Source organism: Vespa mandarinia, chromosome 7 (genome assembly GCF_050613455.1).
Source record: "Vespa mandarinia isolate Hongniang chromosome 7, ASM5061345v1, whole genome shotgun sequence".
In the NCBI taxonomy this organism is placed as follows: domain Eukaryota; kingdom Metazoa; phylum Arthropoda; class Insecta; order Hymenoptera; family Vespidae; genus Vespa; species Vespa mandarinia.
In genome coordinates this window covers 2,890,001-2,917,500 of record NC_140816.1, presented here as the reverse complement: position 1 = coordinate 2,917,500, position 27,500 = coordinate 2,890,001, and the positions used below count along the sequence as shown (strand labels likewise).

The window sequence follows — 27,500 nt, the reverse complement described above, 5'->3', positions numbered from 1 at the left end:
TTTATCTTTTTTTTCTTTCTTTCCTTGTCGCTCTGGATTATATTTCTCGATTTATTTTTCCCTCTTTCAACGATCAAACTCACGGTGTGAAATCGTTGAAAATCGAAAACAACAATAACAACAACAACAACAAAATAAAACGCGATCGATATACAATATACACCTCTATGACGATAAATAACTCGCGCGTACATATGTATATATATATATATATAGGTCCGCCTTCGGCGATACTCGCGATGCGTTTGTCTCATCCCCTACATAGTAGTCTACTACCGCCAGGAGTGTGTTATACATGCGACGTTTGCGGCAAGACGCTCTCAACGAAGCTCACGTTGAAGCGACACAAAGAGCAGCAACATTTTCAACCATTGAACAGTGCGGTTTGTGCGCTCTGCCACAAGGTTTTCAGGACGCTGAACAGTCTGAACAATCACAAGAGCATTTATCATCGTAGGCAAAAATAGAGATGGCGTGATCGATAGTCAATCGTTGTTCCGTCGTTTCGATGACGACGATGACGATGACGATGACGACTATGACGATTATGACGACGATGACGACGACGACGACGACTACGATGACGATGACGATGACGATGACGACGACGAGGAAAATAGAAAAAGAAAGAAACAGAAAAAAGAAAATGGAGAGAGTGAATGGAAGAGCGAGGAAGAGAGAGAGAGAGTGAGAGAGAGAGAGAGAGGGAGAGAGGGAGAGAGTGAGACATAATCTCGAAACAATCGATTTAAATTCGATTAAATCGTTCAACGTACGTGATAAAGATTTAGAAACGATCTCTTTCGTACAAAAAAAAAAAAAAAAAAAAAAAAAAAAAGAAAAAAAGAGAAAAAACAAAAAAAGAAAAGAAAAAGAAAAAGAAAGATCGTTCTAATTCGAGATTCGATCAAGCGTCTGTGATTTACGCGTTCCTTCTCTTTCTCTTTCTCTTTCTTTTTCGATCTCTTCTCCGTTACTCTTTCCTCGAAGGTGCGTGCATCCACGAAGGAGAAAGAAGGAGGAAGAAGGAGGATACTCGGAATCAGTGCTTCCAAAGGACGTGTGTAGGACGCCGCGAGAAATAAAAATAAAAAGAAACAAATAAAAGAAAAAAAGAAAAAAGAAAAAACAAAATAATAATACGAAATAAAAAAACACAAGTATCGCGAATGAACGCGTCGAGAAAAATTACGTTGCGGTTTGGCGCAGCGATTGATTTTTTTTGATAGACTCTAAGCTTCCTTTTAGCCGATCGAGATCGAGTGAGGAAGGACCGATCAATTCGGAATTGATCGGTGGTGAAAGGCGCGTTTAAGCGCCGAGGAATTTCGACTTTTTCCACTGCGGATGGGGGACCGGAAGTGAGGTTGACTGGAAAGTCTCGGCGAGAGAGTCAGTAAAATCGGTGACCTTAGGCTCGTTTCGCCTGTAATCGAGGAACAATAGACTGCGTGTATGTAAAAGCGAGCGAGAGAGAGAGAAAGAGAGAGAGAGAGAGAGAGAGAGAGAGAGAGAGAGAGAGAGAGAGAGAGAGAGAGAGGGAGAGAGAGAGAAAGTGTGTATGTAAGTATGTATGCATGCATGCAGCCATGCTATGTGTGTGTATATGTGTGTGTGTGTGTGCGAGAGAGAAAGAGACAAAGAAAGAGATCGATTTTCTGGACGAATTCCGTCCGTTCTAAAAGGTCTACCTGCCGTTTTCCATTGTTCGGGAGAATTCGTTCCGCGCCAATCAATCGACTTCATTAAATTCTGTACATTTTTTAAGGTCGATTCGTTTCAACCAAGGGACGATTTAGAATCGACGCGATAAACGGGCAAGCGCGAACTTCATAAGACGCTACTTAACACGCCGTTCTCGATATTTTTTTTTCTTTTTCCCGAAATTCTTCTTTCTTTTTCTTTTTTCTTTCTCCTTTTTGTTTTCTTTTTTTTTTTTTTTTTTGCTTTTTTTTTGTTTTTAAAACGACATTTAAAGAAAGTCGAATAGAATGTATCCAATTGGATAATCGTGAGGATCGTGGGAACGTGTGTAGGTTAAACAGTGTATAAATATATATATATATATATATATATATATATATATATATATAAAATATCGTACGCGTATAACGTTTTCCCGCGAAATAATTTTGACGAATTGACTTGCCGGAGAGAGTTGATAGGGCCTATAGAGCGAATGTTTCGATTGGATTTAACACTACGATTGAAATTCCGCTGGACGACTCCAGTAGTCAATTGATCGTTGTTTACGCTCGATATGTGATTTATTGACGAGAGTCACAAACGAAGTTAAAGTTTATTTGTGATTTACGCGATTTTACGCGTATATCTCTCTATCGTTGAGTAAGTCGGAAGTTGCAGTTTCTTTATAAATATAAATAAATATATATATATATATATATATATATATATATATAAAACGTGAGAGTACAATGTTTGTATCGTGCCGAGTATTGCAATTTCTTATGCACCTTCTTCTTATTCCCTATCTTTTTCTTCACTTAATCTTTTCTCTCTTTTAAATTGCGGTTCGTTGAGAGGATTTCGCTCGATCCTCTACGTATTTTTTCTTCCGCATTTTTTACATAAATTAACGAGGAAAGAAGAAGAGAGAGAAAAGAAGAAAAAGGAACGAAGCCGGGAACGAGGAGGGGCAATTGGCGGGGGTGTGAGGAGGGGAACGAAAAGAAGAAAAAAGGGAGAAAAGAAAGAAAGAAAGAAAGAAAAGGGAAAAGGAAAAAAGAAACAAAAAAATAGAAAGAGAGCAAAAGAGAGGAATAAAATGTTAAACGCTTTCATAAGAGAGAAAAAGACAAGAATTTCGTCTTCGACTTGCAACGAGCCGGATGACTTAGGCGCGCGTTGTACTAATCACCGTTCTCGTAATTACATTCCTAATTGTATTTAGCGAGCGTTTAATTCTATTTGGGGGAAAAGAAAAAAAAAAAAAGAAGAAAAAAGAAATATATATTTCTATTTTGAACGATTCGAATAGCTATACTCGCGAGTTCTATTTTACGATAACGTGCAATTAGTAAAGCTATTAAAAGAAACGATTGAGACTGCGCCCATGAGTGGCTTAATAATTTTAATTCGTTGTTGTTTCTTCTTCTTCTTCTTATTCTTTTTTTTTTTTATATCTTTCTTCTATATCTTTTTTCTTTTTATTTAAAAATGTATATGTAAAAGTGTATATATATATATATATATATATATATATACTGTTTTCGTTTTTACATTTTATTTACTTTATTCTAATTATTCAAAATAGGATTGGAAGGTGAGGGGGAGATTGGGGAAGAGGTAGAGGAAAAGCGAAAGATCGAAAATTTCGAAAAAAAAAAAAAATCTTTTCGTTCGTTCGGCTTGCCCGTATGTAGCGATACAAAATGCGAAGTGTGAAGTGCATGTATTTTTTATTTCTCTTTCCTTTTTTTCTTTTCTCTGCGAGAATCGATTCGGATTACGAAGTGTAGAGGAATTAATATGAAACAGAGAGAGAGAGAGAGAGAGAGAGAGAGAGAGAGAGAGAGAGAGAGAGAGAGAGAGAGATGGCGAATACGGTGAATTTAAAAGAAAAAAAAAGAGGAAGTTACTCTGATGACAAAGGCAGTTTACAATTCGCGTGCAATCATAAGAATATTAAAAATTGCAATATGAAGATTTTAGTCAATTAAAATAGGAGGAAAAGCGAGTGACGGTGATTTTTTTTCTTTTAATTTTAAGTACGTTCTCGTTGGATACGTTCGTCAGATTCGAATTTCGTCCTTTTTACGATTTACGGGGCCGTGCGTTTTGTTAGTAAACATTTGCGCGTAATAAGCCAAAAGTCATCTCGGGTAACTTCCATCGTATTAACGAGGCGTATCGCTGCCATTTTTCGACAATATCGAAGTAATACTTTTTCGTTTTCGACATCGATATATTATATTTTCTCTTTTGTGTTATTTGTATTTTCTTGTTAGCGAGGTTGACGCGTGCGATCGAGAAACTTTTTGCCTTTCGAATTTGTCGCGATCGTGAATTTAACCCTCTATAATTCGAATCTTTTCTCGTATCGTATAAAGTGCGAAAGAACTGTAAGTATATTATTTACGTTGAAAGAAAAGAAAAAGAAGAGAAGGATAAGGAAGAAGAAGAAGAAGAAGAAGAATAAGAAGAAGAAGAAGAAGAAGAAGATAGGAAAAAAATATTGATAACTTCGGACACGTGTGAAGTGGCAATTAAATTCTTTTTGGACGACGTAACGAAATAATACATATGTTATAAATAAGAGTGTGTCTGAACTTTAAAGTTGTATAAATTTATAGAGGGTTAATCGCATAACCGGTCGCTTGGTCGTCGATTACGTTAGTTTAGGATATCGTGTATTTAAGGGGCGGAACAAAGAACAAAACGAAAGAAAACGAAACGAAAAAAAAAAAAAAAAGAAAAAAGAAGGAAAATTAATAAATAAAAGGAAGAAGAGATAAATGGTAGGATAAGGAAGGAGAAGAAGAAGCAAAAAATAAAAATAAAAGAAACAAAAAAACTTCCAAGGCTTCTCAAAGATGCCATATCGTCCAGCTAAGTTTAGGGGGGGGGGGGAAGAAAAACTTAAAAAAAAACACGCAAATAAATAAACAAACAAACAAACAAACAAACGAAAAAAACGTTTAAACGTTGATGAAGAAGACTGTAAAAGAACACTGAATGAAACAGAAGACTCAAGACTATTATTAGTTTCGATGCTAATGTAGGGAAAGAATAATTATGGATAAAATTAGGTTTAAAGAGAGAGAGAGAGAGAGAGAGAAAAAAAGAAAAAAAAAAAGAAGAAAGAAAGAAAACGTGGGTGAAAGAGTTTTTTTAAACGTCGCGGAGCTACAGCGATTCTTCTCGCGGCGACGCGTTTATATAATGATAGAAAGTTTAAAACGAATAAAAAGTAAACGCGCGCGAGCCAAAAAAAGCGAAGAGTCAGGGTATTCGTGAATAGATTAGTCTTATTAAAAAATAATCGTTTTATGAGAGTCTCGCGGTCGCTTCGCGACGATGTGTCGTCATGAAGGGGGAAGAAAGAGAGAGAGAAAGTGAGAAAGAATGAGTGAGTTTGAGAGAGAGAGAGAGAAAGAGAGTGATTGCTTGAGAGAGGAAGAGAGAGAGAGAGAGAGAGAGAGAGAGAGAGAGAGAGAGAGAGAGAGAGAGAGTAGAATTGCAATTATATAATATATTTTATCTTAATATATTCATTCCGCATTAAGATGCTTTAACGGGGTACCTTGCATAGACTCGCGTTCATTTTTTATTAATTATACCGGGCTTTACATAAAGTACCTTAAATATTATTACTATGATTATTACTATCATTATCATCATTATTATCAATCATTGTCATCGTCGTATTTTATTACGCTCTTATTGATCGCCGTTGTTGGGATTGCAAATATTATTATTATTATTATTATTATTATTATTATTATTATTATTATTATTATTATTATTAATTATATAATTAATTAATTAAATAATTAATTAATTAGTTAGTTAGTTAATTAATTAATTAATTATTAGAAATAATGTGCTTCTTGTTCTGTTTGATGTCGTGACTCTATGAGTTTATCGTTTCTGGACAAACGACGTTTTACATTTGACACCGTTCTAAGAAAGTCTGATTTACAATACTCAAAGGAGAGCGTGTTTCGCTTTCGTGGCCTTCGGCATTTCTCTGCTATGTATCATCCAATTCCTCGATCGTTTCGTCTTATTCCTCTTTCCAGTCTAACCAGCAGTACTCTACAGACAGACGGTACGCATATATACAGGAGATATTCCTTTTCTAATTTTACGTATTGCAAACAATATATTTCTTATTTTCTTTTTTTTCCTTTGTATCTTCGTTTTGTTTCGTTTACTTTTTTATTACTATTATTATTATTATTATTTTTTTTTTTTTTTCCTTTTATTCCGATTCTCCCCGCCATATTGTCAGCATCACAATGAACATCACTTCAACCCCATATTACAAGCGCATCGGCCCTCGTTGATTCTTTCGAAAAATAAGACAAAACGGAAACGATAAGATTAACGATGAGACAATGCAAAGGAGATCAGGAGTGAAAGTAAGAGTGCGAGAGAGCGAGAGAGAGAGAGAGAGAGAGAGAGAGAGAGAGAGAGAGAGAGAGAGAAAGAGAGATAAATAAAAAAAGAAAGAAAATACGAGGGACACGATCCACCACAACATACCGAACAGATTTACTTGTATACTAAAAAAATAGTAATAGCCGTATATTACATATAGCCGATTACATAGCATATACATACCTATATTTTAGTAGAACTTTGATAAGCCAGATTGCAAAGCCTTCCTGATGTTACAAAGTCATCGAATCGTCGTGTATCATCTCTCCTCCTTTCTTCTCTTTCACCTTCCTTCTCCGTCTTCATCTTCATCACTATCTTCATCTCTCTATCTCTATCTCTATCTCTATCTCTATCTCTATCTCTTTACTTTCTGATTCGCCCTCTCTAACCCTCTCTTACTGCCAAATCCCGAGATTTAAACGATGTTCATTCGATCGTGTCTCATTCTTTCGGTTATTCGAGTCGATGCGATGTCACGAAGGTTTTGAATGTCCCCAAACGTAATAAACATTATAGGCAGATTAGATTATCCAACCGTGTATTCGATTAACCGTATATCAATTTGGCGGTTTCGGAAAATGGTTTTTTTTAGAAAGATGAACGATGATCTACCGCGTAATAACATGCGATATTTTTTAAATGCCGATCATACGTGGGACATCCGTGCACGATCGAATGTTAGTTCGGGACTGTTAAAAAAGAGGGGTTGAGTGCGCGCGCGCGTGTGTGTGTGTGTGTGTGTGTTGAGAGAAAAAGAAAGAGAGAGAGAGAGAGAGAAAGAGAGAAAGAGAGAGAGAGAGAGAGAGAGAGAGAAATAGACATAATAAACATAGAACAAAAGTCGTACTTACACAAGCATTATTCTGCTGCCGTGCATGAATGAACAATGTAACAGACATATACGGATTCACAGGAACACAATTTATAGATAGGCTATGATATAGTTTAAACAAATAGCTTACACTCTATCGAACGACCGGTGTCGCGCGTTACGTGCTTTCGATGTACGTTTTTCGTTATTTTTTATTCTTTTGCAAGTTTTTTTTTTTTTTTTTTCGTTCGCGATTTATTCCGCTCGTCTCGTCTTTTATCTCGTATTATTATTATTATTATTATTATTATTATTATTATTATTATTATTATTATTATTATTAATATTATTAATATTATTATTATTATTATTATTATTATTATTATTATTATTATTATTATTAATATTATTTTTATTATTATTATTATTATTATTATTATTATTATTCTCTTTTTTTTAATTTTTATTTTCATTCCTTCGCGAACGACTAAGAAGAAAGTCTTCATTCGGCGAATCTTATTAGATATGAACTATTCTAACGTGAGTTATCGCTTGATATGGATTTGTACTCGATGGTACGTAAGAGCGACCGGTGCAATTTTATATACAAAACGAATCGAAGGATGAATAAATAAATAAATATATATATATATATATATGTATGTATATATATATATATATGTATGTAAATATATATATATATATATGTATGTATATATATATATATATATATATATATATATATATATATATATATATTTGGAAGGAGAAATGTTCGGAATGATGAAAAAAATGATGAAGAACGAAGCTTTAAATTTTACGAGAGTAAACGTGAGGAAATAAAAGAAGGGGGAAAAAAATAAATAAATAAATAAATAAATAAAAATATGAAATATGCAGTAAACAATTTTATAGTAGTCAGAGCAAGAAAGAACTGATATTGATAATATTTAAACTAGTAGCTTATTCAAAGAAATTAATTTGTGACTACTGTAAAAATGGCCAAATATAATGCGAAATATATTTCGCGTCGAACGACCCGCGTATCGGCGGCGCGCTATATATTATGAAAATAATAAATTATTAATGAAATTAATATAAATTGAATGAATATTTAATTAATACGAATTATACGTATATTAGTAGAGCTTTATTTGATTTAATAACTGTTTTTTTTTTTCTTTGTTCGTCGTTCGTTTAAACGTTTGCTTCGTGTTAAGTCGCGCGAGTATGCACGGGCACGGGGAAGGAGGAGGAGAGGGAGGGGAGGGCGGAGAGGAGAGGAAAGGAGAGGAAAAAACATGCACAACAACGACTCGAAATTCGAATTGCAATTTGTTCGTTGGATTCAAACGAAGGGCCGCGATATTTGCTTTTATAATATATTTCTACTGCCGCTTCTTTTTTTTTCCTTTTTTGTTTATATTTTTTTTTTTTTTTTTTTTTTTTTTATATATATATCCTTTTTTCCTTCCTCCTCTCCCTTTGCCCTCGCGTCTCGCGGAGCGGTGACGCGTGGCAAAAGGTGCTTCCGACTGCGATTGGCCAGTGCAAAAGGACTTGTTCGAAGCCCCTTTTCGAATTACAAAGACTGAATTCGTTAAATCGACGCTGTCGCGTGTTGGCAACGCTCTAATAGCTTTTCTCTTAAAAATGAATCTTTCGAGTTCTCTTCTCAGCAAACGCCTACAATTCCCACCCCCTCCCTTTCACTTTTTGTGTCCATTTTTTCTTTTTTATTTCCATCCTTTTTTTCTTTTCCTTTTTTCCTTCCGTTTGTTTTTTTCCTCTTTCTTTCATTCTCATTATCTCTCTCTCTCTCTCTCTCTCTCTCTCCCTCTCTTTCACTTTTTACTATTTTTGTCTTTCACGTTTTTTTTTCTTTCCCACTACATTTTTCCTTCCTTTGCTACATTTCTAAACGTACCTGGTCTCCTATTCGCTTTTCGTTCGTCAACTGCGACACGCGTCACGGTCTAGACTGAATTTCTCGAGAGAATTGTCTTCTTCGCTTAATTAATTAGTCGACGTGTTATTATTGGACTGATTTGTAATCCCTTTTATTTTATTTTATTTTATTTTTCTTTTTTTTTTTTCCTTTTTTTTTTTCTTTTTCTCTTTCTTTTTATATATTTTTGTTCTCTTTTAAACTGATGTTACCAAACTGTTAATTAAAAAAGTATCTAATTGTTAAGTTAAAGAGATTAATGAGATCGTGTATAACATCGTTTTACGACGATCTTGGGCACGGGGGTACCGTAGGAGTTGTTCGAACGAACCGGAAAATAGAAATAAATAAATGAATGAATGAATGAATAAATCAATAAATAAATAAATAAATAAATAAATAAATAAATAAATAAATAAATGAATAAATGAATGAATAAATAAAAATGGAAGGGAAGAAAGCAACAAAAAAAAAAAAGAAAGAAAGAGATAGATAGAAAGAAAGACTCCGATCGGAGATATTACGATGTGATGAGACAGAAGTTCGTGTTTGCTAACATAAATGGTGAGATATAAATGGATTTTAGAATGTCACGTTTGTTTTCATTCACTTTTCGTTAAGTATCACGACGAAACGTTTACGATTATCGAAGAAATTTTGCGGCCGATCGTACACATATTACACACACACACATTACACACACACACACACACACACACACACACACACAAATACATGCACATACTAAACGTCTTTTATCTTAACGCGATCGACCGCATATTTGATACTTCTTTTCGTTCGCTTCTCGTTTCCATCGATAGGCTTCTAGCGCACAGGCACTAACCCGTTATATTTGTGGTGAAACGTGTACGGGCATATATACTACATACTACATACGCATACGCGATTTTATGTAGCCACACGCTCGCTAGCGAGCACAAGCTAAGCAGAAATAGTTTATCATTTTCATTGTTACTCTTCATTTCTTTTTTCTTTCCTTTTTTTTATTTTTTTTTTATTTTTTTATTTTTTTTTTTTTTTGTTACAAGCTACTTATAATGTCCCGCCCTCACCTTTCACTCCACACCTCACCCTTACCCTCACTCCTCAACCTTATCCTCACGTAGATCTAATACAATAGGCAAGATAGGACCTAATTACGTTTTACACGCACAATTTTTCCACGCAGAAGGGAAGTTCGTATTTGTTTGTACCTTTTTTTTTTTTTTTTTTTTATATACTCGTTTTCTCTTTTCCTGAGTTTCTTTTTTGTCGTCTTTTAATTTTATTTCTTTTTTATTGTCTTCTTTTCTTTTTTTTCTGGTTTTTTCTCTTTTTTTTCTTTTCCTTTTATTTTTTTTTTTTTTTTTGTTCTTTGTTTTTTGTTTTTAACGAGCACAACACACACGCGCATATAATACATTGCGATCATACACGCATACACGCACGAATATAATAGACACATGCGGACAGAAACGTACACACAGATACGCACGCAAGCATCGTACAATAGCTTTTAATCATAAAATACATAAGCCATAATTCCATAACTGCGCTATATTAGAATTATCGATTCGATCGATCCCAGGGATACTACTGAGCAGACATACTATTGGTACCTGCGCGAACAAAAAAGACACGTTAAAAGATAGTTTACGAAGCATCGAGAGTAAGAGAGGTATATAGAGTGATAGAAAGATAGGGAAAGGGGAAAAAAAAAGGAAAATTGATACGCGAAGCCGCGAAAGATTTTTATGTACCGGTGCTCGTTAGTTCCGAATTTGAAAGCTTTCGTGACGGATAAGAAAGAAAGAGAAAATGTGAGAGAGAAAGAGAGAGAGAGAAAGAGAGAGAGAAAGAGAGAGAGAGAGAGAGAGAGAGAGAGAGAGTGAGAAAGAGAGAGAGAAACAAAAACGTCAAAAGTCGAACAAAATTTTGACAAATCGGAACGAAAATGAAATAAGTCTGAGAAAAATATTTTCCGTTTTAAAAGACTTCGACTCGCGTACAATTTAAAACGAAAAATCGAGCGTTTTCGTGTTTTACTTATTATTTGTTATCTGCCAAGGTGTTCTGGTTATAGTATATATTTATTGATGACTATTATTATTATATTATTATATTATATTATAATTTTTAAGCTGCGTCAAATGCATTTTAATATATTTTCATTTTTATATATATTATATATATATATATAATACGAAAAATGTACTATTTGGTTTAATAATTCATTTGTGTTTTTATTTGTTTCTAATGACCTATCACATCCTCGTTTAAGTAATCAGGAAAGCTTACAGATATATTAGATAGATATGTATGTACGTATTGTATATCTTTAGAAACACGCATACATATACGTACGTAGCTGCACGTATATGCATGCGAAATAATGTTCGTGTTGACTTACGTGTTCTCGGGTATATTATATGCACGAGCCCTTAACCCTTAGCCCTTGGCCCTTTAACACTTTCATGATCGTTACGCCGTGCTTGGGATCGTGGCTAAAGTATGTTATCAAGATAAAGATGCATATGTATATATATATTATATATATATATATATATATATATTATATATATATGTATATATGTATGTATGTATATGTATGTATGTATGTATGTGTGTGCGTGTGTATTAGTTTTTCGTAGAGAACAAAAATATGTTTCAGGCTTGGAGATTAAGGGTTAATGGTAACGACAATGTCAATTTCATATATTTCTTTAATTCCAGGTCGAAGGTAAGTGTTCGAAGCCACGATCCGGCCAGAGGGTCGATGATTTTGTTGTCACTGTCAATGTCTCATTTACGATGATGTCGTGGATCTTGCTCGTTTTTAAAAAAAGAAACTTGATTCCCTTTGATACATGTACTAATAATTATATTTATATATTTATATATATTTATATATATTTATATATGCATATATAAATATATGTATATATATATATATATATATATATATATATATATATATATATATAAGTCAATTCGTTTCGAGATTGACGCGATTCATTTTCCTTTTTAGTATTATTAATACTATATATATTATTATTATTAGTATTTTAGTTTTCTTTTTTTATCATTATACGAGAAAAATTCACGTTCATACGTCAATACGACGGAGACGAAATCGATCAGTTTTGTGCTTTCGAACGATAATTGTGTAAGTCGCCATGCTTGATATATTTATATATTTATATACATATCGTCTCTCCTTTTTCTTTTTTTTTTCATTATTTTTTTTTTCTTATATACACGTATATATTTCTTTTGTTTTTTGTTTTTTATTTTTGTTTTTTTTTTTTTTTCTAATCTTCATCGCGCGCGTTCATTTCAATTCAATACGTAGTGTTACATTATCGATCTTAATCGCGATTTTACGAACGACGTTTCTCTCGTTTCGTCTTCGCGCGCCGATGAATGAAGGAAGCAGATTAAAGGGGAGGGAGGGGGGAAGAAAAGAGAAATAAAAAATAAACAGAAAATTAATAATAATTAGAAAAAAAGAAAAAAAAAAGAAAAGAAGAAAAGAAAACAAACAAAAGCAACAACGAAACAGGAAGAAAAAATCTCGTACGTGATTCTCGTTTTCGTTTCTCGCGTGGGGTTAAAAGATGCGAGGAAAACTTTTCATTTGTGGCATTTTAAAAGACGAACGACAAGCGGTCGCGCGTAATTACAAAGACCCGTGTGTATAACTCTTATACGTTTTGTCGCGAGGACGCGCGTAGAAAATCTTGAGGAAATGACGACGATATCGCTCGTTGTTAGTCGAAGACGAGCCGAGTAAAACGAGTGTGGGTTGTGTCGAAATATAGGGTCGGGGGTGGTGGATGGGATGGGATGGTGGGATTGATGGGTCGACGGAGGGCGCGGCGAAGGAGAAAGCACGTGTAAAAGGAGAGAAAACTGTTTAAATTTCGCCGTGCCGTTTACCGAACTCATTTATATATATACATATACATATATATATATATATATACATATATATATATATATATACATATATATATATATATATATATATATATATATATATAAAATATACACATATATCTATGTATAATTTATAACAATACAAATGTATGTAACAAAATTATACATTTTTGTATATATGCGTATATACAACATTATATATATATATGTATATATATAATGATAATAATAATTATTATTATTGTATACATACAATATTACGTTTACTTCGAATTGCATGCTTTAAGTGTCTCCCAGAATGCTCAGTGTTTCCTTCTCGTCGTTTCTCTTTTGTTAGGCCTCACGTACGTATACATATAGTATAACTGAAGAGTGTTCTACGTCCTTTTCCTTAACGAGACATCAACGTGGGCGTAGAGCACAACGCTGTGTCTCACTTTCTTTTCGTCCAATGACTTCCGTATCTGTTTCTCTCTTTCTCTCTCTTTCTCTCTCTCTCTCTTTCTCTCTCTCTCTTTCTTCACATACACACACACACACACACACATGCATATACATTTCTGTTTTTCTCTCATTCCTACCTGTAAATTGTCCTGACCTCACTCATTCTTTCTCTCTCTCTCTTTTTCTCTCTCTTTCTCTTCGTATTCTTCTCATTATATTTTCTTTTCCTTTCCATTATATACATATATCGCGCATATCCATGGTTCATGTGCGTATATATATATATATATATATATATATATATATATACATACGTATAGATAGGACACCGAGAGAGATTTCGACACTTATGTAATCAGGAAAGAAAAAAATTGTATGTGTATATAGAGGAGAAAACCGCCCTCCCGCTTTCCCCGATCTATATATTTGTATAATATATCGTTCGTACGTGGTAACGTAGAGAGAGAAGAGTTCGTCGTTCAGTTAGAGACCATCATATCCATCCCCGTTATCCATCCAGCCGTCCAACCGTGCCACCCCTGGTACTGGTGCTGCCATCGTTGTCGTCGTTACTGCCACTGCCACTCCTACCGCTGCTGTTGCTGTTGCTGCTGCTGCTGCTGCTGCCGCTGCTGTTGCTGCGGCTGCTGCTGCTGCTGCTGCTGCCGCTACTGCTGCTGCTGCTGTTGTTGCTGCTGCTGCCACTGCTACTGCTACTGCTGCTGCTGCTGCTGCTACCGCTACTGCTACCGCTGATGTTGCTGCAGTTTCTTTAGCCTGAAGCTTAATGAGACACATCTCGAGAAATTGGATAAAGAGCAATTTTCCAAAGGCGAGCTGAGAATGGTTAGGGGACGGTCTCTTCGCTTTCGCATCGCTTTCCACCAGAAGCGTGTATCTCCTTTCTTCCTTCCATCCTTCCTTCCTTCCTTCCTTCCTTCCTTCCTTTATTCATTCCTTCCTTCCTTCCTTTTCCTCTCTTCATCCCTCTTTCTCTTTACCTTTCTAACTCCCTCTTCATCTCTTCGACGATAGGATAACGCTCGAAGAGAGCGCCGTTCGAAGAGGGAGAGCACATATTATGTCCCTATAAACGGGGAGGGTCGCCAGTGCGAAATACCAATAGGCAGGAGGGCGGTCGCTATATTATCTCTCTCTCTCTCTCTCTCTCACTCTCTCTCTCTCTCTCTCTCTCTCTCTCTCTGTCTCTCTCTCTCTCCTCTCGTATCTTTTTTAATTAACGAGAACGCGCATACGCGAGGACTTTGGTTATACAAAATGAACCGTACGTACATACGCCTTCTTACAATATTGACGTTTAACTCGACGACAACGATGACGACGAAAAAAAAAAGACTAGGATGTTTTTTTATTTCTCGAGACCATATACCCCTTCTCTCTTTTTTTCTCTTTTAACTTCTTTTTTTTTATACATCGCTTCTTTTACCCTTCTTTTACTATCTCCTTCTCTCTTTCTCTCTCTCTCTCTCTCTCTCTCTCTCTCTCTCTCTCTCTTTCTCTCTCTTTCTCTTTTTTTTCTTTCTACTTCTCTACTTACCTCATCTCACGTCGAAATGTATACATATAGTTCGTCGTATCTTACAAGCGAGCAACCCCATTCATTCGGACGCTTTTCACGTCGCGCGAGATCACCCAAGAAATCGGCCATTGAAATTTTACTTACTTCGCTTTTCCACATTCTGGCAACCCCTTAAACCATCACCACCGCCATTACCACTACTACACCACCACCGCCCATCCACTCTACCTCGCTCGACGCACCAATCATCCCTCCTACTCGTAGGATAGGTGTTTTCAAACGATGTTTAGAAAGAGAGAGGCGGCTGCTCGCCCACCAACCGCAAAACCAGCTTTCGGTCCTTTTTGTTAGCCAGCTGAAGTAAGCGCACGAAGACCCTTTCAAGCGATTCTCCTCCTCCTCCTCCTCCTCCTCCTCCTTCTCCTTTTTCTCTTCCTCCTCCTCCTCCTTCGTCTTCTTCATCTTCTTCATCTTCTTCTACTTCTTCTACTTCTTCTATTACGTCTTTTTCCTTTTCTGCTTCCTCTTCAACCTCCTTTCTCTCTCTCTCTCTCTCTCTCACTCTCTCTCTCTCTCTCTCTCTCTCTCTTTCTCTCTCTCTCTCTATCCCTCTTCCTGTCTCTCTGTCTTTTTCGAGTCTCAGGCCTCGTTACGATAATCGCAAGGGAAAGGGTGAAGATAAAAAGGAAGAAAAAACAGAAAAAAGAAAAAAGAAGAAAAAAGAGAGAGGAGGAGGAATTGAATGGAGGACAGGAAATTTTCCTCGGTTAAATCGCGTTCCTTTTCAAGATGGAACGACTTCGGTAACACAAACGACCCACACAGAGAGTCTCTCTTTGAAAATAATCTTTTCTTTAGCTATAATCGTTTCTTACTTTCTTTCATTTTAAGAGAGAACGGTCTCGTATTCCCAAGGTTCTTTGGTTTGGTTGATATCGGTGAACGACGGAGATCCGTCGTCGTAGTAGAGTTATAGTCTGACCAATAGCAATCTTTATCTACTAACTGCCTCGAAACTGTCTTGCCTATTCCAACGAGTTGCAATTCTCTTTCTCTCTCTCTCTCTCTATTTCTCTCTCTCTCTCTCTCTCTCTCTCTTTCTCTCTCTATTTTCCATCGATTACTATTCCTTTCTCCCCTGGGCATCCTCGAAGACACTGATCGCGTCGCGCGAATCGAAAAACTATCGATCACGAAATAAAACGTTTTGAAAAGAAAAATTTTACCGCATAGAGTACGAATGAAAACGTATATACGAGTATAGTGTACATAATGTATGAATATATATGTTAGGTAGAACGTATAAGTGTACGTATTTACGCGTATACGTATTTATATTATAATATATATATATATATATATATATATATATATATATGTATATACGTATATATATATATATATATATATATATATATATATAGATTGAAGAAGGACGAAGAGAGACGGAAGGTCGTTCGTTGTTTATATTCGCCGTTCGAAATCGTCGATTCGTATGTCGTACTTTATCGTCTTCTTTTGTCTTTCGTTCTTGCTCGCTCTTAGAATGAGTAAAGAGAAAAAGAAAGGGAAAGGGAAAGAAGAGAAAAAAAAATAAAAAGAAAAGAAAAGAGTAATATCTACAACTACTACTACTACTACTACTACTACTACTACTACTACTACTACTACTACTACTACTACTACTACTACTACTACTACTACGACAACAACGACAATAATAATAACAACAACAAGAACAAGAACAAAAACAACAAGAACAAGAACGCGCTCCGTTGCTCAAGGGGGTAGGGTAATAAGTGTGGGGGTTGCTGCTGCATGAGGTGCATTGTTGTGTTTCAGTGCTCGCCTCTATGCCGCCGGGGCTGACCTTCAACTCTCTGAACACCCAGTCGGCGAAGAAGCTGTTCACCTGCCAGCTGTGCGGCAAGGTGCTGTGCAGCAAGGCATCCCTGAAACGCCACGTCGCCGACAAGCACGCCGAGCGACAGGAGGAGTTCAGATGCGTCATCTGCGAACGAGTCTACTGTTCGCGTAACTCCCTGATGACCCATATCTATACCTATCATAAGAGCAAACCCGGCGACATTGACATTAAGTTGTTTTGAAGGTTTAGATAAGGTAGGGACACGCACGTGCGTTATTGGTTCTCTCAAAACTCACACGATCTCTCTCTCTCTTTCTCTCTTTCTCTTTATTCCTCTCTTTTTCTCTGTCTCTATTTCTCTCTATCTCTCTCTCTCTCTCTCTCTTTTTTCTTTTTTTTTCACACACATATAAACGTCTCACATATACATATATAACTCACGTTATATTTACCATATACACATTTTACTCTCTTTTTCTGTCTCTCTCTCTCTCTCTCTCTCTCTCTTTCTCTCTCACTCTTCATTCTCTTCATTCTCTTTTCTTTCCTTCAATTCCGACACTTTTTGGACTTGCTCTTTTTTCTTTTTTTATCCTCTCTCTCTCTCTCTCTCTATCTCTCTTTTCTTCCTTTCTTTCTTTCTTTTTTTATTTATTTTTCGCTAGGAGGGAAATAAAAAGAAAGAAAAAAAAAAAAAGAATCAGAAGAAAAAGGACAAAAGAAAAAAAGATGGAGAAAAAAAAAAGAAAAAAAAAAAAGAAATACGCTAGACCTTCTCGATTTGATACGACCTCGGCTCGCGCGTTCATCGTTCCTTTTCACCGATTCGAGCCCTCTTTACCAGGAAGTGCATGCCGGAGAGAAACCGGTCTCAACTCCCACGTGGCGCGAGCGCATAGTCTTCTCTTTTCCACCTTTCTCTTTCTCTGTCTCTCTCTGTCTCTCTCGTTTTCTCTTTTTCTCTTTTTATCAATGCAACCTCTCTTCTCTCGACGACCCATTCCTCATCTTCCAACCTTTTCCTTCTTCGTCCTTCTTCTTCTTCTTCTTCTACTTGGCCGTCCTTCGTTCTCCATTTGGTCTCCCTACGAGCCGACGCGATTATCTCTCTCTCTCTCTCTCTCTCTCTCTCTCTCTCTCTCTTTCTCTATCTCTTCTTCTTCTTCTTCTACTTCTTCTTCTTCTTCCGGTATTACCAGGCCCCGTTATAATATCCCCCTTTCTCGATGACACGAGAAATGTCGTCGGCAACGTCGTTCGTTTCCACTCCTTCTAGAGAACGTAGGAGAAAAGAAAAAGGAAGAGATGGAGGAGGAGGAGGAGTAGGAGAAGGAGTAGGAGGAGGAGGAGGAGGAGAAGAAGAAGAAGAAGTAGAAGAATAAGAAGAAGAAGAAGAAGAAGAGGAACCGAACAAAATCGGCCAAGGAAAAAGTCGTTAATAATGCTCAACGTCCATTATTAAACACTATCGTTACTCCTTCCCAAATTTTTTTAGGCCACCTTCGTAAAAGATAAAAGCGGTCTTCTTTCGCTTTTTAACTTCCAACTAACAACCCTGCCCTTCATTCCTTAGCTCTCTCTCTCTCTCTCTCTCTCTCTCTTTTCCCCTCTTCTCTCACTCTCTCTCTCTTTCTTTCTTTCTCTTTTATTATTACTTTTGTTATTTTTAATGTCTTGTGTCTCGAAACCCGTTTACTCGTCCGTTACTTCTTTTATTTGTGGCTTCGATGTGTTTGCGCTTTCGATATCTTCTTCTTCTTCTACCTCTTCTACTTCTACTTCTACTTCTTCTTCTTTCTTCCCTTTCTTTTCTTGGTTGTTTGATTTTTTTGCTCCGCTTCCCTTCCTTTTCCCATTCTCATTTCACGATATTCTCTCATCGTTTTCTTTTATTTTCTTCTACGAAGTCCGAATCGTTTGCGTTGGGCTTTTTCGGTGTTTCTTCTTTCGATGTCGTTTGCATGCTCCTCTATGTTATTATTTTATTTTCCTTTCTATATAAAAAGTAATGAAAAACACTTACGATATTTGGTGGATCGTCGAAAATCTTTTGCATTTAATGCAAACGAAGATTTTGCAATGGCGCGTCTTGATGCTTTCTGCGGTGTTAAGACACGTTTTTTATTTTCTTTTTTCTTTCTCTCTCTCACTCTCTCTCTCTCTCTCTCTCTTTCGTTTTCTTTTTCTTGTTCTTCTTCTTCTTTTTTTTTTTCTTTTTTTTTCCTCATTTTCGTAACCTCCACAGGACGAAGTAATCGTTCGCTTTGTTTCGTTTTGTTCTCCGTTTTTCTTTTTCTCTCTTCTTCTTCTTCTTCTTCTTTTTTTTTGTCTTCTTTCCTTCATTTTTGCATGACGACGTAATCACGTGATGTACCTGTATTAATTACATACTCTGTCACGCTTCTATCATAATCGCATTAAATTCGTCTTGCAACTCATGCGTTAGAATCACCTTGAAATGTTTTATATTCGGGAGGAGAATTAGTTTTATTGTTTATTTTTCTTTTTTCTTTTTTTTCCCTTTTTTCTTTTCTTTTTTTTTTCTTTTTTTTTTTTTGTTTTTCTTTTTTTTCACAATACCGTCCTTAATATCTCGCGTTCTTCGAATCACCGATCGTCCCGTCACGATCGTAAAGCTCGATCTTTTTTTCGCATGTATCATAAAATATAACCTACCTTTACATTAATCTACATAAAAGAAGCTTTCGTAAGGAAAGAATCTAACTTCTCGCATGGTGGTTAAGGCCCCTTTTAAATCTTATCACGCTCGACTAATAACAAAACACGCACGACTAATAACATTTTCGGTGGCTCAGTCAATTAACCTCGAGAATGATGAACCGAAGCCGAGGTGGTCGTTTTGAGAGATGGTTCCTATCAAAGAATGAAATATCCGAATTCTATCGAACGTTCGAGAGTTATCCTCTCTATTTCTTTTTCTCTTTTTTCTCTCTCTCTCTCTCTCTCTTTCTCTCAATTCGTCGAACGTTCGATAGAAACGGATCTCATAGAGAAGAAAAGAACAACAAAAAAGCAATAAAAAAATAGAAAAATAAAAAACATATGCAAAAGAAAAAGAGAAAAAAAGGAAAAGTATTCCTGGCCCTTATCGTGTGGGAAGGGTGAAGGAAAAAAAAAAATTAAAAAGAGAAACAAAAAAAAAATAAAAATAAGAAATAAGAAAGCAAGATAATAATAATAATAAAAAAAAAGAAAACAAAAAAAAAACAAAAAAAAAAGAAAAGAAACAGATATATTCTCTCTATGTTTATAATACCATTGGTGAATATTAATATGATTACGGACGATTTTGCAGGTACGGGCAATGGGATGCATCCGGCAGCGACGACGCTTCCCTCTGCCATGTACCGGATACCACCGCCGACAGCGGGCGGTATCAATGAGCCTCAGGAATGCCCGTACTGCCGTCGCACCTTCTCCTGCTATTACTCCCTGAAGCGTCACTTTCAAGATAAGCACGAGCAGTCGGACACGCTCTTCGTCTGCGAGTTTTGCAATCGTCGATATCGCACGAAGAATTCACTAACGACGCACAAGAGTCTTCAGCATCGTGGCTCGAGCGGTATGCTGAAGAGGCTCCTCAAGACATCGGCCATGAAGAACGTGCTCGGTAGCATGCAACAGGCTCAACAATTGCAGCAACAGCCGCAATGAGAGCGGCCGAACATAGATCAGCAGGCTCGTGTCTCCTCGCGCCGGCTCCTCCCTCTTTCACCACCTCAACCTTCTTATCCTTCTCATCTTTCTTCTTCTCATTCTCTCCCTCATCCATCTTATCCTTCTTCTTCTTCTCATCTTATTTCTCATCCTTCAGGTATTCCATTTGTTCCTTCTATTTCATCTCCTCAAGCACTTCTTTCGCCTCATCGGTATCATTATCAGCATCATTATCATCACCATCATCACCATCGTCATCATCATCATCGTCATCATTACCACCGTCATCATCGACAACGTGCCGTACCTCCTACGAGATCGCTTCTCTCACCCCCAAACTTTTCCTTTCCATCCCCCTTCTCTTCTCCAACTTTTCTCCATCCTGAAGACTGCGACCGATCCAAAGAAGAACGAAGAATCGACTGATGAAAAATTTTATATTGGAGTCTCCCCGTCTGCTCTTTGTTTTCTCCTTCTTCTTCTTCTTCATCATCTTCTTCTTATTTTTTTCTTATTATTACTATTACTATTACTATTATTATTATTATTATTATTATTATTATTATTATTATTATTATTATTATTATTATTATTATTATTATTATTATTGTTGTTTTTTTTGGGGGATTTTTTTTTTAGATTTTTTTTTTTTATATATACAAATATGTATATATATATATATATATATATATATATATATATATATAACGTTGAGAAAGAAAGAGAAAGAGAGGACACCTTAGGCAGATCTCGTGAGAGCGATCGAAACATTCCAACGGCAAGAACGGCCGGTGGCGAGAGATCAAAAAATTGTTCTCGAAAAGGCACGTGCTGCTAGAATATCGACCCTCTCCTTTCGTTCGTTTTCGCTCTGACGCACGCAATCGCCAACGACTGGTTATTATTCGTTGTTTTCAACGTTGCGTCGGAAAGATCTCTCGAGAGGAGAGGGCAACGAGTGAGTAGAAGAAAGAATGAGAGTGTGTGAGAGAGAGAGAGAGTGAGAGAGAGAGAGAGAGAGAATAAGAGAGAATGAGAAAGAAAGAAAAAAAGTGAAAAACGGAGACATTATGTTGTATATAGAATGATAAGAGAAGCGCAATGCGCAAAAAATCTCGCGTCTTCGACTTTTGCGAGAGGATAAGAGGGGATCGAAGGCTAATAGAGCGTGAAGTGAGCGTGTCGCAAGGAAATGATTATGGAGCTCGTGTATTATTATGTCTAAATGTGTAGATATATGCTATAGAGTGTGTATGTACACGCGTGTACAAGTGTAAGGTAAATGCATTATCAACGTATACATTGAAAGCCGTGAGAAGTAGCCTTGGCAACGGGATCGCGACGATCTTAGGCCTAAAACGAAAGATTCGATTATCGGCGAGTCTATTAGAGAGAGAGAGAGAGAGAGAGAGAGAGAGAGAGAGAGAGAGAGAGAGAGAGAGAGAGAGAGAGGGTCGAAATATGGAATATCGAATTGACAGGAAATGGCCGGGAAAGAGAGAGAGAGAGAAAGAGAGAGGTTTTGAGGGTAGATTGTATAGAGTGATGGAATAGGCTTGCTTCGGGAAAAAGTAGCAGGAGACTTGTCAAGTATATGTATGGGCTTTTAAAAACGTGTGTACAGGTCCGTCGCGCGTGCAAATTACAGACTATATTTTTAGCTCTTTAAAAATGATATTTTGAGCTGTATATATACACACATACACATATTATATTCGTACGGTAATATTGATAACGATAATATTATTCTCTTGTTCAGGTTTTATAAAAACGAAGTAGTTCGACTTAAGGCGCAGATCGCTGGCAGGTAGGCAGGCAATGAAGTAAGCAAAGTTTATTAGAGGCAGGTAATATGCAGGGCAGTGAAAGGGCTCTCGCGTTTTCCGATTCTCCGTTTACTATCACCCGATATCTTATCGATGAGTTTTATTGGCGAATGTGCAATATTACGCGTTAGTAACAACGCGTTAGAATCCGTCATTAGATTCAAAACGACGCGAATGATATATTCGCGAACGGACGCGGAAAGAATATTTGACTTATTTATATTCGTTCCTTCCTTCTCCCTTCGTAGTTTCTTTACTCGATATCGTGAATTTCGATTCGATTCGATTCGATTCTTCGATTTTCTTCGATTAGCTTTCGAAGAAGATGACTTTGAAAAGGTTTATCCAGATGGAAGCGGTACGATAACTCGATGGAAAGTCAAATGCGAGACAATCAAACACTGCCCTGTTGTTGAAATCTTTAATACATCCATACTAACGAACGTACAAGTTAAAAGGATCCCTAAAAGTTGTTCATCGCAACATATTCAGGTCTGACACTCAGTATAGGAACAAAAAAAAAAAAAAAAGAAAAGAATTGATGTTTTTAGCTTAAGAGAAAAAAAAAAGATAAAAATAAAAGGAAAATGCCATTACGACTAAAAGCAAGTACAAATTATTGATGAAATAAAAAAAAAAAAAAAAAGTTAAGAGAAATTACGTCTACGTGTATCTTAGGTTCCGTAGCAACCGGGGACGTTGAGCGGAGATGGTGAAATAGGTAGAATAGTTTCGTCTTCTCGAGTTTAATGACGATTGCACAAGAGCAAGTTTTACGAGTAAGAACGAATTTTTCAAACATATCTTTAAAATGTGAGGTATACCGTGGATATATACGACTTTAGATTTTAGGCGACTCTTCAGAGCGATTTTTAAAAAAAAATTTGGTGTATACATTTTAGAGATAAAATCTCCTTAGCGCATGGTCAAAGCATAATGTGGATAAAAGCGGTGAAAGGCTTAGACGTCGTATCTTTGAATTTATTTTTCTTTCCTTCTTTTCTTTTTTCTTTTATCTTTTTTTTTTTTATTCTTCTATTTTTTCTTTTTTTTTCTTTTTTTTTTTCTTGATTTCTTTTTTATTCATTCCTTTCGTTCTGCGTTTTCATTTTTCCTTTTTCGGAGAAAAACGAAAAAAAAAAGAAAAAAAAAAAAGAAAAAAGAAAAGAAAGAAAAAGAAGGCCAATTTCGAACTCGAACCTGAGACAAAATAAGCACGAAATTTATTAGTGAAAATGAACCTAGTCATTCTGGGAACTCTTGAGATTCTGTGATATCGGAGGAAGATGAAAATCGATTTTAATTATCATTGCACGGTAAAAACGTTAAAAGGAAAATAGTAGAGAGAAAGAGAGAGAGAGAAAGAGAAAAAGAGCGAGAGAGAGAGAGAGAGAGAGAGAGAGAGAGAGAGAACGAGCGAAAAATGTGTCTCACGTATTGATTCCACATTATGATTGCCGGTGTATTATTTATATAGGGAAAAAGTATATAAGATCAATATTATAATTGGTTAATAATATCGGGAAATTCTGTGATGTTCTTCGGTTGATATATATTAGAAAAAGGATAGTAGAGTTATATGAAACTGTATGAGGAGAGAGGGATGAGGGGTGGGGGAGGGGGGTAGTAAAAAAAAAAAGAAGTATACGGAATTACGTCGATGTTCAGTGTCGTGTAAATTATTGTAAAAGCCGAGATGAGACTATATCGAGAGGGTTTTTTTCGTCGTATTTCTTTTCAATTTTTTTTTTTTTTTTTTTTTTTCTTATTTTTTTTTCCCCTTTACTTTCGGAAATTTTTGCTAGGCGCAGAGCGATGGTCGAGGCGACGTTAAAATATCGAAATGATTCGTCCCAATTTGCGAAAGAAAAAAAAAGTATAAATTAAGCTAATTTGTAGATAATTGAAAGCGAAATTTATTGTGACTATTATAATATTTCATCGTAAGTAGAAAGTTTATATACTTGCTGTAAAGACTAGAGAGAGAGAGAGAGAGAGAGAGAGAGAGAGAGAGAGAGAGAGAGAGAGAGAGAGAGAGAGAGAGAGAGAGAGAGAGAGAGAGAGAGGAGAGAGAGAGAGAGAGAGAGAGAAAGAGAGAGGGAGAGAGAGAGGGAGAGAGAGAGAGAAAAAGAGAGAGAGAGAGAGAGAGAGAGAGAAAAAGAGAGAGAGAGAGAGAGAGAGAGAGAGAGAGAAAAAAACAACAAGACTAGAGTCTCGGCTAAGAGATGATGTACGATCGGTACGATGCCAAAGTAAATTTGACTGTCTGTTATATTTGTTTTTCTTTTTTTTTTTTATTTTTTTATTTTTTTTATTTTTTTTTTTCTTTTTAATTTTCGTCGTTTATTCTCTATCTATCAATCGAAACCAAAGTCTTTCTTTATCTTTCTTCGTTACATTTATCAATTAGGAAAAGATTAAGGTGGGACGATAATCAACCATCGCTCGTGCGAATATTAGAATTGGTGCAGTCTTATAGGATATAACATATCTCTCCAGGGTATTTGATCGAGTATGTGTTAATACGGTATTAAATTTAGGAAAATGAAAATAAAAATTAAAAAAAGAAAAAAAAAAGAAAAAAAAAGAAAGAAGAAAGGAAGAAAGAAAGAAATAAAAGAAGGAACAAAATCTTTTTCTGACGTGCCAACACCTTCCAAACGATAAGAAAACTTTAAGTCTTTTACACGGCATATCTTCTATCGAGGAACGAATATTACCAATATTATTATTACTTTTAATCGATATAGGGTTTAAAAGAAATAACACACACAAAAAAAAAGAATATTATTATATAAATATTGTAGGGGGAAACAACAAAAGGAAAGAAATGAAAAAAAGGAAAAAAAAAGAAAGAAAGAAAGAAAGAAAGAAAGAAAGGAAGAAAGGAAGAAGGAAAAATGATCTTCGAATCTTGATGCATGAACTTTCGTCTCTTACATTGTAAGGTGCGCGCTGGAAAGGGATAGAGAAGAAGAAAAGCAAAATATTTTAAACTATCTATTTTTATTTGCATTCTATATCGTATATGCGTGTACATATTAATATATATATATATATATATATATATATATATATATATATATATATAGTATATACATATATGTATAAATAAGAGAAAGGTGGTGTCTCCCATGTAAAGATCAAAGGAGTATTTGTAAGCGAATAGAGCGAGATGCGATATATGTACGTGAAAGTGAAACGTTTATTTAGGGCTGCGCATAAGCAAGATGCTCGTTATTGTAAGAAAAGAAATATAAAATGGCGAGTGACTTAGTTTCGTTGCTCGTCCGTCGAAAAGAAATGGGAAATTCTCTGTGTTCCGCTGTTAAACTCAGAGTTTTTTCTATTGTGAACACAATCTTTTCTTTTTTTTTTTTTTTTTTTTCGTGTCTCGTTAGAGAGAGAAAAAAAACGTTTTTCCGAAGTGTGCGAAACTTTCGTTTTGAAGAAAGAGAGAGAGAGAGAGAGAGAGAGAGAGAGAGAGAGAGAGAGAGAGAGAGAGAGAAATAAAGAGAGAGAGAGAGAGAAAAAAGAAACAAAAAAAGAAAAATTTCTTTTTCGAATATAAGTACGTAGAGAATCTTTATTCAATTCTGTGGATTGTAGTTTCCATTTAACAACGATCGATGCTGTTCGTCGATGCCGAAGAAAAAGTTGAAACATAATAATTATCGTACGAGCGTAATTTATTATGACTATCATTCTCTTCTCGTACGATGAAAATATTACATACATATACATACATATTGCATATTCGATGCGGCAGCTGAAGAGCTCAAGATAATTTCTTATAGAGAGAAAGAAAAAGAGAGAGAGAGAGGGAGAGATGAAGAAAAAAGAGAGAAAGAGAGAGAAAGAGAGAGAGCTGTGAAAAAAAAAGAGAAAGAAGATAAAAATACTTTGATACGCGAATTTACTTTCGAAAAGGCTGATTTTGATAATTTTTAAATGTCAGTTTTTAATTAAGGAATCAAATTTATTTTTACTTGTTTTCGCAATTTTTTAATTCCTATCGTTAGGAAAATCGACTGATTAGATTGTTTTTTGATTGGTTTAAAGTTTTCTTGTTCATGTGATATTGACTTACCAAAGAGCATCGAGAAATTGTTAAAAAAACTTCTTTGACCCGGTTGGCGGTCACCTTGGAAATATGTTACTAACATCAGATATCTTTAGCGATACGGCAGATACGCGCGACACTTTTAATTATTAATATTATTGTAATTATTCCACTCTCACGTCTCGCTTCATTTCTTTTTTGCTCGATCCACTTTCGGCGTTGCACTTAAATATATCAATGATCTCATAAATAAAGTTGTGACAGTACGTAATTGCACTTAGACTTCCAAGGTACGTAGAACCACGAGGGTCTAAGAACGTTAAGAATTTATTGTTCTCGGTATGAAAACTCTTCGGTGTGAATATATATAAAAAAAAAAGAGAGAGAGAGAGAGAGAGAGAGAGAGAAAAAGTAGAAAATGAAATCAATTTCCAAGGGTTTAGGGAGGGGGAGAAAGAGAAAGAGAGAGAGAGAGAGAATCACAGTTGAGAGCCGTGGGCGAAAGTGGAAAAAAAGGAGAGAAACGAAGGGATGCATGTTCGAATCGAAAGGCTTAGGAATGTAATTACAAGATATTGATAAAAAAAAAAGAAAAAAAAAAGAAAAGAAAAGAAATAAGAAAAAAAAGGAAAAAAATAATAAAAAAAAAAAAGTAAGCGAAAAAAGTGAAAAAAAGTCGAATATAAATGAAAGACTACTTAGATTTATTTTTATTATGTCTTCAAAAAGACTTTAAATATAATATTTATATTGTGCCATAATTAATATTAACGAAACCTTAAGTATACATTAATTGTTACGAAAGTTTTTAAATTTATTGCAAAATCGGGGGAGAGATTGCATGATTAAGGAGAAAAATGAAAAATAGAAATGGTAAAAGGATATCGCTACTGTCTGTCGATGATAATTTATTATACGGTAGCTCTTAAGAAGAAAAAAAAAAAAAATTAAAAGGGAAGGATTAAGAAAAAAAAAGGAAGAAGACAAAACAGGGGAGGGGGGGAGGAAAGGAAAAGAAAAGGAAAAAAGAAAAGAAAGGGAAAGAAATAACGAGGAAGGGAAAAAAAATCGTGTAATTTCTAAAAGCGGATCTCGCGCTCTTTCCGCAAAACGAATGAACTATAACATTTAATAGAAAAAAAGAAAAAAAAAGGAAAAAAAAAAGAATAAAAAAAGTAAAAAAAATATAATAATAATAATAATGGTTGATCACTTTCGCTCTCCGTAAAAGTAAGGATATTCGAACGTTTTGCACTCT

At 35.6% G+C, this 27,500-nt stretch overlaps 1 protein-coding gene and 1 long non-coding RNA gene across 3 annotated transcripts in view; one reads left to right on the top strand and one right to left on the bottom strand.

Annotated features, from left to right (window-relative positions):
* Window positions 1-20,130, top strand: part of br (broad-complex core protein) — a 63,802-nt gene extending 43,672 nt beyond the window's left edge. For both annotated transcript variants that reach the window (XM_035863505.2, XM_035863504.2), the window contains exons 6-7: window positions 16,651-16,929; window positions 19,992-20,130. In XM_035863505.2, coding sequence (XP_035719398.1) covers window positions 16,651-16,916 — 266 coding nt within the window. In that variant the 3' untranslated portion in view covers window positions 16,917-16,929; window positions 19,992-20,130. The remainder of the gene's footprint in view (window positions 1-16,650; window positions 16,930-19,991) is intronic.
* The window catches only part of LOC146872875 (uncharacterized), a 54,371-nt gene that overhangs the window by 21,164 nt on the left and 5,707 nt on the right, over window positions 1-27,500 (bottom strand). The window lies entirely within an intron of this gene.